Source organism: Cavia porcellus, unplaced genomic scaffold, assembly GCF_034190915.1.
Source record: "Cavia porcellus strain 051 isolate PalLab524CR breed Dunkin Hartley unplaced genomic scaffold, mCavPor4.1 scaffold_10, whole genome shotgun sequence".
NCBI classification, from domain to species: Eukaryota; Metazoa; Chordata; class Mammalia; order Rodentia; family Caviidae; genus Cavia; species Cavia porcellus.
Window position 1 is genome coordinate 26,685,920 of NW_026947493.1, and position 14,398 is coordinate 26,700,317.

Here is a 14,398-nt window from a genome sequence, read left to right on the forward strand (position 1 = left end):
TTTTTTTTTTGGTACTGGGGATTGAACTCATTATTTTGCACCTGCGAAGCAGGTGCTTTACCATTGGACTATATCCTCGGCTTTTCTTTGTATTTTTTTTTTTTTTTCCTTTTTATCGGTACCAGGGATCGAACTCACAACTGCCTGCTTTCAAGGCAGGCACTTATGCCGATGAGCTAAACCCCCAGCCCCTCTTTGTATATTTTTAATAGAAAAAAATATACTAATAAAATGAAGAGCTGTTTAGCTGTTTGTTAAGACTGTCTTCTATAAAGGATTTCATGATTTTAATAGTTGTTCCACATAAATTAAAGTGAGATTGAATCCCTTATAATTTTCTTAAATGTTGAATTACATGTATGGTATTTCTTAGGTTCCATTATTATCTGTTTATTTTAGTACAGAGATATGACACTGCATAAATCATACCTTAACCAGGGTACATTTTTGCAGTTTTAAAAAGAATTTTTTTCTTTAAAAATGGAAATTTAAATTTACCTCTGTAGTGGTCATATTAAAGGTGTCAAAATACCTTTAAATGCTTCCTCTAATTTCATCTGCAATTTTTATTTATTTATTTATTTGTCTTTTTGAGACAGGATCTCACTATGTAATTCAGGCTGCCCTTGAGCTCACTTTGTAGCCCAGGCTGGTCTCACGTTTGCAACAGTCCTACCTCAGCTTCTTGGGTGCTGGGATTACAGGCATGTGCTACCATGCCCAACTTAATCTGAAAAATTATTATGGGAGGAATTTTTTTTTGTAGAATTGCTATTCCCTGAGCAATGTTTCTGTTTTCTATTATAAGTAAGGATTATGCAGCCAAAAAACCTGTATTTACACAATTAAAAATCAGTTTTTGAAAAAAGATCTTTTTTTAAGAACTGTTAGAATATTCTTTTGTTTAAAAGCCCCCTATTTATTAATTCACTACAGAGATTTATTCCAGAGTATGTATCAAAAGATAAGAAACCCTACAAAAATAACTTATCCAGAAAAGTCAGAAGCAGCAACAGGTACATGGAAAGCAAGCATTTTTCAGTTTAAACTTCCTCATAGTCCTCTTGGATATCCGCTGGAACTGCTTAGATGACTGGAGAATTTCGTCTCCTAGAAACTCACACTGCTGAAGCTCAGCATGTCTTTGGGCCAACAGTTTCATGGATTTATCGGTCACCGTTTCTATAAGGTCATCCACCTGTGACAAACAGGAAATTATGTGTTGGAAAGACTTATCAAAGCCACAGGGGTAGTTGCTTTTCTTGAGGTGACTTCAGGACACTTTGCAAGTCCTAAAGTGTTATTCTAATTCTAGCCACTGCAAATAGAGCTTGAAAACCTACCTTTACCACCCAGTGATAAAGACTCTCATTCCTTCTCACAGTCTGTGTTACATGCCTTCATTTTAATGGAATTCACTTAATATTTATTAGGTACACAGCATCATTCTAGGTGCCGTTAGCAGTCCTTTGCCACTCTGAGTGCCCCCCACTAACATTCTTTCTTAATGCTAATTGTTAATTATGTCCCATATCCGCCCTGCCTAGCGGGATCTTGTATTCCATTACTGCCTGGCCCTCTGTGGCTTCCCAGACACAAAGTAAAAGCCTTTGTCCATTACCTGCATTTGAAGCTTTCCTACTGTCAAGTCTGATTTTTGGAGGATGTTTTCCATGCCACGTTTCTTTTTTTTAAACCCTGGAAAATATAGTCTTTTTTTGGATGAATATGATACCTATTGTAAAAATGCAGAAACACAGAGATTAGGAACTACTGGTTTATATCAGTGCTGGCATTGATAATAAGAATTCTCGCCCTTTGGCTGTTCTCTTAGAAAGTGAACATTCACCACATAACAAGTCTGAGTCGGAGCCCATATCCATATTATTCTCCACGCCCCATGTATCTCCTTTGTGCCCAGAGCTCTCTTTGAAGGCATCTGTAGGGTGCAGAGAAATGAGACTGTCTGGCTCTGAAAGAACACATGGTGTCAGGAAGAAAGCAGGTCGTTTGTAGGAGGAAGAGGGGGAATTGTCTCTGTAGCTGCTGAGCACAGTGAACGTGTGGGACCTGTGTGGACCAGCGCCCTGGAAAGCTCATTATGGCCGGATCCAGTGGTTAATTTAGTCTCATTTCTGCAGGTTTCTTATTTTCATGGCAGCCATGTATCCAAACATAAAAAGAAAGCACTGGGTTCTTTTTACCTCGTGCCTGAGACTGCTCATCGTCCCTGGCTTACCGGCCACCAATGCCTGTACTGATAGTGCAGCTGTCAGGAGCCAGTCCCAGGTCCCGGCTAATAGGGCATCTTCAGACTCTGAGCTCTCTGTGCCTTTCCCTTATACCTGATCATTAGCATGAGGACTGTTGTGAAACCTACACAAAGTAGGTGTGGGCCACCCCTGGATCCTACCCTCAGCCTGAAGAGGGAGTTCGCAGGCGCCTGCCACACTTCTGCTGCCCCGCCTGCTGCCCCGCCTGCTTGCTGCAGCTCAAAGGCCACTTTGCAGAGCTTCCCTGATCCCTCTAAAGCAAGAGCCTTCCTTTTGTTCTCTCATAAATCCTGGTACATTTGCCTACCAGGTACCCTTCACACTCAGTAGTTCCAAAGCTATTTTTGTGCCAATTGAATACAACTATTACCAAGTCCAGTGCCTGGCCAGGCTGGTTGTGTAAACCAGGAACCTCTGGGGTGGTGTAGTTGGAAAGATCACGCCTCCTGCAGAGCTGTACTTCTCTGCAGGTCCTGTTGGTTGCCCTAGAAACTGTGGGCCTTGTGTTTCCAAATCTCCCTGCTGTTTCAAAAGAAAGTTAGAAAATCTATATTTTAGATTTTAATTAAAAATCTATATTCTATATTTTAGATTTTAATTAAAAAATCTATATTTTAATTAAATCTATATTTAATTAAAAGTATCCTAATTTTAAAATTTGGGTAATAAATTCAGAAGAACAATCTGAGGCCTAAGCAAAACCCTTCCATAGCTAATTGACAATCACCAACTTAATGTTTTTGCAAGAACAGAGATTCTCTTATTTTTGTTTTGGTACCAGGAATCGAACTCAAATGCGTGCTTGCAAGGTAGGCACTTATGCCGCTGAGCTAAATCCCCAGCCCTTTCTTTCTATTTTTGAAACTGAGTCTTCCTATGTAGTTTGGGGTGGCTTCGAACTCACTATGTAACCCTAACCTTCCCAAGGATCTTCTGATCTCAATTCCCGAGTGCTGGGATTACAGGCATGTGCTGCCATGACTAGAAGGACAGAAATTCTTAATATAATCATAGCCAGATATATCAATCTTTATGTCCAATGCAGTTTAAGTGCTAAGAGGTGTTTCTCAGAGCTGGGCATGGTAGCATACACCTGTCATCCTAGCACTCAGGAGGCTGAGGCAGGAAGATTGTAGTTAGTTCAAGGTTAGCGTGGGCTACATAGTGAATTCAAGACCAGCTTGAACTACATATTAGCTAGACCTTGTCTCAAAAATAAGATAAAAAACAAAAAAAGCAAACAAAAAACAAGTCTTTGACCTGAAATCATGACAGTTGTCTTATAGTCCTCCAGAAGTTTTGAGATTTTGCTTTTCCCACTTAAATCTACAACACAAGGAAATTAATTTTTGTATGTGATGGGTGATAGGTATCAAGTTTCATTGTTTCCCCTGGTGGTGTCTACTTGTCTCAGTGTTATTTATTCAGAAGATTATCCTTAGATCAGTGCTTTGCAACACTGCAGTTTAATGACCCTCCCCTGTTAGTGACTTACACAAAAGAAGGGTCATGACCATTAGATTACAGTTGTAGCCTCCAAACCTAGAAATTGCATGGAACATGTTGGCACAATAAATAGGAATGCAGCCACAGGACAAGTTCAGAACTAATACTGGTGTACCCTGTGAGGTTCCAGGGACTGTTTGATAGAACTATCAGATGGAAATGTTCTCTGTGTTTTTCAATACAAAAGTGCCCACTTGAAATGTAGCTAGGAAAACTGGTGAGCTCAAACTTCAATTTCATTTCATTTTAATTCATGTAAATAGTCACCTGTAGCTCTCGACTGTCATATCGATCAGATTAATTGAGCAGTACAATGTATATATGGCATAGTAATTAAGAATGAGGGGCTGGGGGCCTAGCTCATTTTTAGAACACATGATTAGCATGTGTGAGACTCTGGGCTCAATCCCCCAAACCACCCAAAAGATGTAAAACTACAAAGAAAGAAAAACATTAAGATTCTAGAGCCAGGACTTCGTATGTCAGAAGCCTGGCTTCTGCCACTGATCTGATCATACTACCTAGCTGCAGAATGTCTTCCCTAAAATAAGGAGAGCCTGCTGCTTAGATGTAGCTGTTGTAAGAATGTCTGAGTTGATACACTTAAAGTGCTTAAAAACAGAACCGGAAACAAGGTATCAGCTTTAAACAAGTGTTTACATAAAACAGTTCAGGGTCCTACTTGTAAAAAAAAAAAAAAAAAAGTTTGGCATGGTGATGCAAGCCCGGAGTATTAGCTACTTGGGAGGCTGGGGTGGGATGATCTCCTGAGCCCATGAATTGAAGATCAATTAAGTAACATAGTAAAGTCACATCTCAAAAAAAAAAAGAAATCCTTCTTTTTAAGACATTTTCTAAGAAAAATTAGTCTGGGCAACTTAAGCTCATATGTACTTTCAGAAAAGTAAATCTTTGGTTAGAGTCCTAGATCATGCAGTATGATGTTGTGTGTGCTATAAATGTGGCCATTTCAGTTAATTCCATTTGTATTAGTACATGTTTACAGTACATAATGGTTACATAATAGTGGGGAATTAGTATGTGTGTGTAACACATCTTAATTCTTATTTCCCGTTTCCCTTCTTTCCTCCACTCTTCCCTCCATCTCTTGATCCCCTGCCCTTTTGCAAAAGATCTGTCTCCCTTTTTTCTATTATCTGTCTTTTGTTTTGCTCTTTACATTATTTTGACTTTGGGCTTCTCATATAAGAGAAACCATGCAATATTTAAATTTGTGTGTCTGATTTATTTCACTTAACATTATGGTCTCAAAGTGCATTTTTTTCTTGGTGCATTCTTTTTCCTATACATGACTCAAATTTACCCTTTATCAGTTTATCTTTAAATAAAATTAGGAATTCAGCTCCTCCATTGCACTGGCCACACCTCAAAATCTCAAAAGCCACAACTGATGGCTACTTTACGAGATGACAGACACTTGTGCCTTTGCAGGGAATTCTACTGGACTGCCCTGGTCTGTGAATTCCTTTGCATACTACATGCACCAACAGTCCAGACTGCTAATGTTCTAACTTGACATTTGAACAGTTGAGCAAGTCGGTGTAAAGCTCCAGACTTAACTGTTGTCCAGATTGTAGTAGGAGCTGAACAGTCTGAGCTCAGAAATTGAGAATTTGACCTGAAAAGCCCTCTCTGCACTATTTGTGAAGAAGAGACACAAGCCCTAGATTTAAAGCATTTATTGTAAGGAGTTTAGGTAGGAAAAAACTTGTTTTTTTTTTTTACAAAATCCATAGACATTGACTTATGTACAGGTCTGTAGAGGTAAATTTGTTTCAGCATTTTACCTTTTGTGGTCCTGAAGGCAGAGATGTCACAGATAACCGCTTTGTGGTTCTCCTGGCTCTGAGGAATGTATTTCCTCGAGTTATCTCCTCTGTCTCTGCTTCTACATCAAGTTGTATAGTTGCTTAGAGAAATGAAAAAAGAAAAGAGCCTGTGGAAGTCACAATTATAAACAAATTCCTCCTATTTCAAAGTATTCTGGAGCATCATATGCTGCTCAGTAGCTTTTATCTTTGGGGTTAAAAATAAACCCCCAAAATAAACTGCTGTAATCCTAGCAGTCTGGGAGGCTGAAGCAAGAGGATCATAAGTTCAAGGCTAGCCTGGGCAACCAAGCAATTAAACCCTGTCTCAAAATAAAATATCTTAAAAAGGGGTTGGGGATGTAGCTCAGTGTTAAGGCTGAACGCAGTCCCCAATACTGGCAAACAAACATATAAATGGATTTGCTAACTAGGCTTGGGGGTGCACACCTGTAGTTCCAGCACTTGGGAGGCTGAGGCAGGAGGATCAGTCTAGGATATTTAGTTTTGCACTGAGTTTCTTCCCTGTTAACCATGTGGAATTAGAAAAAGGAACCCTTCTAAGTGCAAGGCCATCCTTTGGTACGCATATTGATTGAAGCACAGCTTCCATTTGTTCTCCAAAAATGTGGTCAAAGCTCAGGCATTCATATATCATTTGAATGGTTTTTCCTATATCCAGAAGCCATGCGAATGAATCCTGGACTTCTTAATATTTTTGTGTATATCAACTCAATTCTCAACTCAATAAATGCATGCATATGCAACTTGCAAACATTACAATAAATTGAAAACCAGTAACAAATAGGCATTAAAGTTTAGCGATAAAACCAAAGTCATATTTTCTGCAGATGGTATTGAACTTGCAGCTACTATTCTTTTAATTAAAAAACACCAGGGGCGGGGGCCTGAAATGAGACTTTCCCTATTTAACACTTAGCTATTCTTCAGGGGCCTCAACTCAGGAAGTCTAACCAGAAGTCATGGTTTCATTCTTCCTCTTCCTCTTCCTCCTCCTCCTCCTCTCCTTCTTCTCCTCCTTCTCCTCTCCTCTTCCTCTTCTCCTCCTCTTCTCCTCTTTCTCTTCATCTTTGTTTTTTTTTTCCCTTCATCTTTAATAGTACTTGATCTTATCATGTTAGGCAAGCGTTTTACGACAGAAATACATGCTCTGCCTCTTTTTTTTCCCATTTTATTTGGGGCACATTCTCACTAAGTTGCCCAGGACTGCTTTGAACTTGTGATCCTCCTGCTTCGGCCTCCTTGTGTACCTGCAAACCTGGCCAAACTTATGATGTTTCCCCAGTCCAAATCCATTGTTCATAATCTCAGTGACTGCTGCCTGCCCCTCTGCAGCCTGGCCACTCCTCTCCCCTGCCTTCCACTATACTACCCAACTACCCAGCTCTTACAGCTTCTATCCTCAACTGCTGTCCCTGTATCTTTTCATCCCAAATGCCATGAGATTGCAAGCGAATGCCATGAATGCCAGAGCCTATTTACCATGCTTCCTACATTGGCAGTTCCTACCCTCGTCCCTTATATTCTCTATTCTGCCACCACAGCTATCTTTACAAATGCAGATCATTGTATAGATACCCACCTTGAACATTTGCAGTAGTTGTTTTGGTTTGGTTTGGTTTTTTTGTGAAGGTCTATGTTCACAGCTGACTTTGAATGCACAGGGGTCCTCCTGCCTCAGCTTCCTGAGTGCTAGAATTATAGCCATGAACCACCACTATCCTTAGGAGGAAGTTAAAAGTTCTTATTTAACATCCCCACCACCCCTTTATCACTTCAGTCAATCAGCCTCTCTCAGGCCCTCTTCTTGCCTGAATTTCATTGATTCCTTATGCCTAGGACTCTCTTGCTATGGAGACTTTCATTGTCTAACTCTTTACTCATCCTTCGGATCTCAATTTAGTTGTCCTTTCTTCAGGGAGGCTTTTCCTGCATCCTCCTAAAATTAGATCCTGGTGAGCTTCAATAGCACTCTGGCCTCCTCCTTTTGCATCAGTATATTGATCTGCATGCTGCCTGAAGTCCCTTTATGCTGTAACTCAGTCTGCTCTATTTGTGCTTGACCCCGAATTCTGTGATGGGCTTGTGATAAGCATTTAGCAAACATTTATTAAATAGATCAAGAGTGCTCTGGAGTTCAGATGAAGACATCCTATTGTGGGTCACAGCAAAGACAAGATAAAGTTAGAAGAGCTGCATCCTAAAGAAAGACATGGTTCTGGAGAAATCTTAGTTGACAGAGTTGTCATTCTAAGATGAAAAAATAACGCAGGGGTTTGAAGGATAAATGAAGTTCTCTGTTTCCTGCGGGGCCCCCAACTGAGGCCCAGCAGTATGGAAGGATGTCCTCTTTGTCATTTTCAGCAGAAATTTGCAGGTCAGTCAGTACCAGGTAATCACTACCTACTTGAGTGCTTGCATTAGTGACTTATTTCCAGAGAAAGGGTTTGTAAGGCAATCAGCCAGCTGGAAACCACTAGGGTTTCTCTATTTTGGTTCCCTCAGCCTTGGAGAAAGCAGTCACCAGGTTTCCAGCCTCATCACTGTGAGAAGCTGCAGGGCTGTGTATGGTTCCTGACACTGGGCTGAAAGCGCATTTGAAAAACCACAGATTAAGGTATCTTGGGCAGTGCAAATATGCTGGAGATGAATGTTAACATGGTTACAGGATGAAAGTGGCATCATGTACTCCCAAACCCTTGGAAATGTGTGATGTAAAGAATGGATAGTAACATGAGCAATGAATGCTGATTCATCACCACACTGGCCCGACAGTTACAGGGAACACCCACCTCAAGGCAAGATACTGACAGTGGAAAACTACCCATTGAGGAGGAGAAGATGTGTTAGGAACTCTGTGTTTTCTGCTCAATTTTTCTGTAAATCTAAACCTGCTTTAAAACATAGTGTATTTAAAAAGTGACAGAAGAGAATGTAAACTTTGAGAGTATTATTAGTCATAACTACAAGAATCCCCCAAAATAGCATTAATTATCTTGCAAAAAAGACTTAAAGTTAGCAATTCGGGTTATTGTGTCTCTTCACAATAGCTCTATGCTAAGGGTGTAATTTTTATTATTATTTATTTATTTATTTTTGGACAAGGTCTCACTATGTAGCCCAGGCTGGCCTTGAGCTTGTAGTGATCCTTCTGCCTCAGCCTTCTGAGTAGTGGGACAATAAGCATGTGTCACCACACCTGGCTTGTAGGATGTATTTAAAATTTTTTTTCCTATTTTTACTTGGTCCAAACTTGCTCTGCATAACCTATTTTTTCCTACCTTCAATAAATGTGAAATTTTGCCACCATTAAGAAAGAAAGATAGAAAGAGAAAGAAAGGAAGAAAGTTGACAGTGCAAATATTACATTTGCCTGTAATCCCAGCATTTGGAAGGCTGAGTCACAACTTTTACACCAGCGTGGGCGACATAGTGAGACCCTATCTTAAAACAAAAAACAAAAACAAAACAGATATAAGAAAATGTAAGACCCTCTATGACTCACCAATCATAACTTTCATTCATTTAATTCTCCCAACACACCTACTCTAATTAGAAGCAGCCATTTGAAAGGCTACATTACCACTTTCTCCCGAAACAAAATGCCACTTCACTTTGATTTTTTAATATATGTCTATGTTTGTGTGTGTGTACACATACATCCTCAGACAGACAGACATTAAATAAAAAGTGACTTTGGACTGATTAGACCACAGACGAATCAGACCTGGAGGAATGGGGAAGACGTCCAATCTAATGCTTCTCCAAATGCAGGGGCGGGACTCAGCTGGAGGTCTGGCCCACGCATAGGTTTGGAGCCTGAGATTCTACATCCTGTGAGCTCCTCATTGTAATGAGATACGGCAGTATTGACTTAAAAAAGAACAGGTATGTCGCGGCTCTCAGTCTGAGTGGTTCCTGTCTAAGAGCGGGCAGACCACCGCTTTAGTGCCTCTGGTGGACTGCTGGATGGCAATGGTGGGCATCACAGCGGGGCAGAGTCATTCGCCTCATGACCAGGAAGCAAAAGAGGAGGAGGAAGGGGCCAAGGTCCTGAGATCTCTCTGACGACAGGCCCCAGTGGCCTGCAGACTCCTACTAGGCCCTACCTGCTAGGGATTTCACCAATCCCACCAGCACCACCCTGGGAACCACACTGTGGACATACTGGGGAGAGAGGAGCACATTCAACTCCCACATTATAGCAGGTAGCAAAAGGTCTCCTCCTGTCGCTGTTTCTTTTGGCCTTGGCAGTTAACGGGAAGTTGCCTTGCTTACCGCTGTGGGACAGCCTTCTCGGCCTTGGTTTGGTGAATAACCTGGGAGAGGGAAGCTCCTTGATGATTCTAGGAAAGAGGCGCAGAGTGTTCGAGAGTGGGGCTTTCTTAGGGCTCGTGGAGTCTTCTCTACCAGTGCCCGCTGGCTTGCTTCTACACGTGTACGGCAGGAATCTTCCAAAAGCAGTCCGCATTTTTTTCATTACATTTTTTTTCTCATTTCGCTGATTTTCATGAAATCCTATGTCACTTTCACTGGATGATTCCTCTTTCGGGATCAATACATTTTGTTTTACCAAATCAGTAGATACAGCTCTGTGCCACCTAGACAAACACAGATTGTATCAAGGACATCAAACAGTTAAAGATAAGTTTTTAAAATCCAAATTCAAATGTGAACAAATAACATCATTCCACAAAGAGGAATGGAAGATCACAGATCAAGCCACAGGATGAGGGAGAGGGAGGTGCAAAACAAATTGTTCTTTGTGTTTCATCAATTAAATTGTACTCAGCATGGGCGGGGGGGGGGGGTGTCACTGTTTCATTGCATGAGAAAGAGATGTTGGTCTTAGGGACTACACTAAGACAGAGGTTAAATTCATTGACCAAGGCCAGAATGCTGATCGCATTCCAGAACTGTGACTGACAGATACACAGCCTCCCATTGACAAACTTAAGTGCTATTTCGGATGTGTTTGACATACATTTCGTTGGGTGTGGCAGTTCTGAGGGTTGGCAGCCTGCCAGTGTTATCGCTGAAGAGTAAGCGCTAAGCCTGTGTCCATGGGCATTTGCCTGCAATGCACATTTAGATAAAATACTCTAAACTTGTGTTTTCAACATTTCAAATAGTCACATACCTCATTTGTAATTTTCATATATTTTAGTGATAAAAGGACATCCCCAGTAGCTTTCTATGCACTAAATAGTCTTGCAAGTGGTTTCCTACCATGTTATGTAATTCAGGACTTATACCACCATCTTGGTTTTGCACAACAAGAAATTAAAGTTTGAGAAGATAATAATTTGTGCCCAAGTGATCTGATCCCAAGATCTATGCTGTTAACACCTCTGCAAGAGTGCATATTACCTCTCATTATGCACCTAATATTTTCTTCCTGTTTTTTTTGGTCAAATATCCAGATTGATAATATACATGAAATTCATTTTTTAACAATTAGGGTTATTATTTTGAGGTGATTATAGATTCATATGTAGTTGTAAGAAATAATTATGGCAATTTTATGTACTCTTCACTTCAGTTATCATCTTGCAAAACCATGACATATCATCACTACTGGGAAACTGACATCAGCACAGTGAAGATTTCCATGCCACTAGATGGCTGCTGTCTGACAGCCACACCCACCCATCCTGGCAAACTCTAGGACACAATTGCGTGAGATTTTAGCCCTCAAAGAATGTCCTCAGAATGAAATCCCACAGCTGGAGACCTATGGCAGGGATGGCCCAAGTTCCACACATGCTAGGGAAGGATTCTTCCACTGAGTGACTCTCTCAGCTTTAGAAAGTGCTTTTTCACTTAAGATAATTCTCTGGACTTTTATTCAGGTTGTGTCAATAGCTTGCTTATTTTCATCTCAAGTAATGTTCCATGATACTAATAAACTACATTTTGTTTACCCATTCACCCATGCAAAGCCATTTTAGTTGTTCCCAGTTAAAGGTTGTTAAGAATAAATCTATAGCCTGTAATCCCAGTATTTGGGAGGCTGAGGTAGGAGGATTGATGTGAGCTGGAGGCCAGCATGGGCTACAAAGTGAGTTCAAGGTCAACCTGAACTGTATAGTAAGACTCTTTTTTTAAAAAAAAGTGATAAGCATTTACATCAAGCTCTTGGGTGAATGTGTATCTTTGTTTTGTATTTTATTTTATTTTTTATTTTAAAGAGAATAAAAGAACAAAGCAGATCAGAATAGAACAATATCTTCATTTGTCAGGGCAAAATCTCAGCTCTGATATGCTATACTCTTATGTAATATACTTTATTTAGAACATATAAAGTCTATGGTTCTAATATGAGTTAAAATAAATGAAAAACCATTAAAATGCTCTTTGTGCCCTAGCTAAAGCAAACATCCCAACTCCCACCAGGAGCCTGCGTACAATCCCCAGCGGCAACTGCTCCAGCTTTGCCTGCAGGAACAGTGTAGGGAAGGCAGGTAAGGGGTGTCGTGGTCTCCCCACTGCGTAGCCCTCACCTCTAAATGCTTTGGGTTTTGTCCCTTGAAGATGGGCACACTATCCTGAGAAATGTGAGAAGAGGCAATAATTGGAGTCGTTGGCACCTTATCAAGCTTCAGTCAGTGATTTGTAGTGCAGGGCTCGGGTGAGCACCCTGGAGTGAGGAAACAGCAGGGGAGTCCTCTGACACTCTGCAGCCTGGGGACCTGATTGATGTTTGCGCTGCCCTTCAAGCTGTGTCCAGTTCCCGTGAGAGTCATCTTGAAGATGTCAGTACCAAGACAGGAGCACCATCTTCTAATTTGCTCAGAGATAATGTATGTGCTAGGACTAGTCTCTCCTGGACCCCTTTAAGGGGTCTGGTCATTCCAACTGTGCAATATTTATGCTACCATATGTATGTACATATACGCTCACTCTCTCACTCAAAACAACAAAATTGCAATTTTAGGAGCTCCAGGAATGCTGAGGACCATCCACACTGCCTGGCAGATAAACCACCCAGCTCTCTGCAGTCTCTGGTCACTACTCTTTGTCTCCCACCCATCCTCCTCAGCTTCATCCCTCTTGATCTATTTACAGCATTATTAACAGTGAGGCTTTACGCAGGGGCCAGGAACAGAACCACAACTTCTGTTGTGGAAAGGATCATTACCTCCTAAAATTTTAAAATATTTTTGTTGGTAATGAATGGATTTATTACTTTCTTCTTAAACCACTATTTTCTATTGAAACCGGACACCTCAGCAATATTTCTTTCTGCCGTGGATATTCAGGCCTCATGAAAACATCTCACTTCTCCATCTCTGAGCTGTAGCTCATGGACCTGCTAAAGGGAAGCCAAAACAAACTGGAAAATAATTCACCATGCTGATTCTCAAAATTAAAGCAATTTATATTTGTAGTATTTTATGTTTTTATGGTTTTGTCATTGCCAAGAAGCATCAGGTCTAAGACTGTTCTGATATTTCGTGAGGGAGTATATCCTGGTCAGTTGTGACAGAAAAAGGCCAAGAAGCACCAGGGAAAAAGGCTTTACCTCTACAGTCTGGATTCCAGTCCCTTGACGGGGACCTCATTTTAGGGTCCCTTCCCCATTTTCCTGGGTAAGTGCTCCTTAGTGCAGGACAAGAATGATAACTTGAAAGCAGAAAAATCTAGGTATTTAGTAAAGTTCTTTTTCTTTTGAAAATGAACCCTTTCAATTACAATTTGGTACAATTACAATTTCTAATTGTACCAAGCAATGTGGAAAGGAAAATGGGAGGCACAGAACTATTAGAATTGTGTTAGAATTAGGCCCCAACCCCTTCAGAGAGCATCTAAATTCACATTGTTTTCCAGATAGAAGTATACCTTTTGCATCATGGACAAATGCAGCACATCATATGATCAATTACATAAGCTTTCACATTAAAATATTTTATTGTTTAAAGAAAAAAGTGTGCGCTATTGAAACAGGCTTGATATATATTTCAGCAGCACAAGGTGCTAGGACTGGGAACAGAAACATTGATTGCAGACTTATTGTAAAGAGTGCACTAATACATTTTCTTGGCATTTGCATGGGAATGAGAAGACTGAAATTTTGTTGCTAAAAGTATCGATTTATATACTCTTATATAGGTATTATCAGTACTTATGTCTGTTAGTCTTGTATGACACATTAAAACTCAAATTCACTTCCAAAGTAAAGGTTGCTGTTAAAAATGAAGACTTTTTGGCTGGGGATTTAGCTCAGCGGCATAAGCCCCTACCTTGCAAGCAGGCAGTTGTGAGTTTGATCCCCAGTACCAATTAAAAAAAAAAAAAAAATGAAGACTTTTCGATCACAAAATGTGACTTCCATGGGGATCTTACTTCTCAATACAGTATATTTCCTCCTCCTCCTCCCCAATCCACAATCTTTATTTTCAAATGAATTGTTTAGAAAGAGACATTACCTTCTCAAATTTTGTTTAATGAAAAGTCCAAAAAATTTCATTCAACAGAAAAATAAGTGAGTCCCCAGTACTAACCTTTCAATTCCCTTTCTTTTGAATGGGCCAATTTTCCTCATGGGTTGCTGGAATCTTCGATACTGGCCAGCTGTTCCATAGGTAGGCTTTGGGGGTACTTCTAGATGGAGTTGAGGGTGGTCCATTGTGGCTTTTTTGGCCAGTGGTAGCTGTTTTGGATTTCTTTAACTCTCCAGCTCAGAATTTTCAAAAGAGAATCATCCAGTGACTGAGAACATTGTCGAGTGGTAGGATGTTTAGGGTAAAGCATGCAGGAAAAGTTTTG

The 14,398-nt window shown here is 40.4% G+C and overlaps 1 protein-coding gene across 1 annotated transcript; it reads right to left on the reverse strand.

Annotated features, from left to right (window-relative positions):
- Positions 1-319: 319 nt before the first annotated feature.
- On the reverse strand, positions 320-14,264 carry CUNH3orf49 (chromosome unknown C3orf49 homolog). The gene is made up of 5 exons (XM_013143714.3): positions 14,134-14,264; positions 9,908-10,230; positions 5,588-5,709; positions 1,622-1,735; positions 320-1,198 (listed from the first exon to the last, which is right to left on the reverse strand). The coding sequence occupies exons 1-5, from the start codon at positions 14,256-14,258 to the stop codon at positions 1,001-1,003; spliced, it is 882 nt and encodes a 293-aa protein (XP_012999168.3). The 5' UTR covers positions 14,259-14,264; the 3' UTR covers positions 320-1,000.
- Between the last annotated feature and the right edge of the window lie 134 nt (positions 14,265-14,398).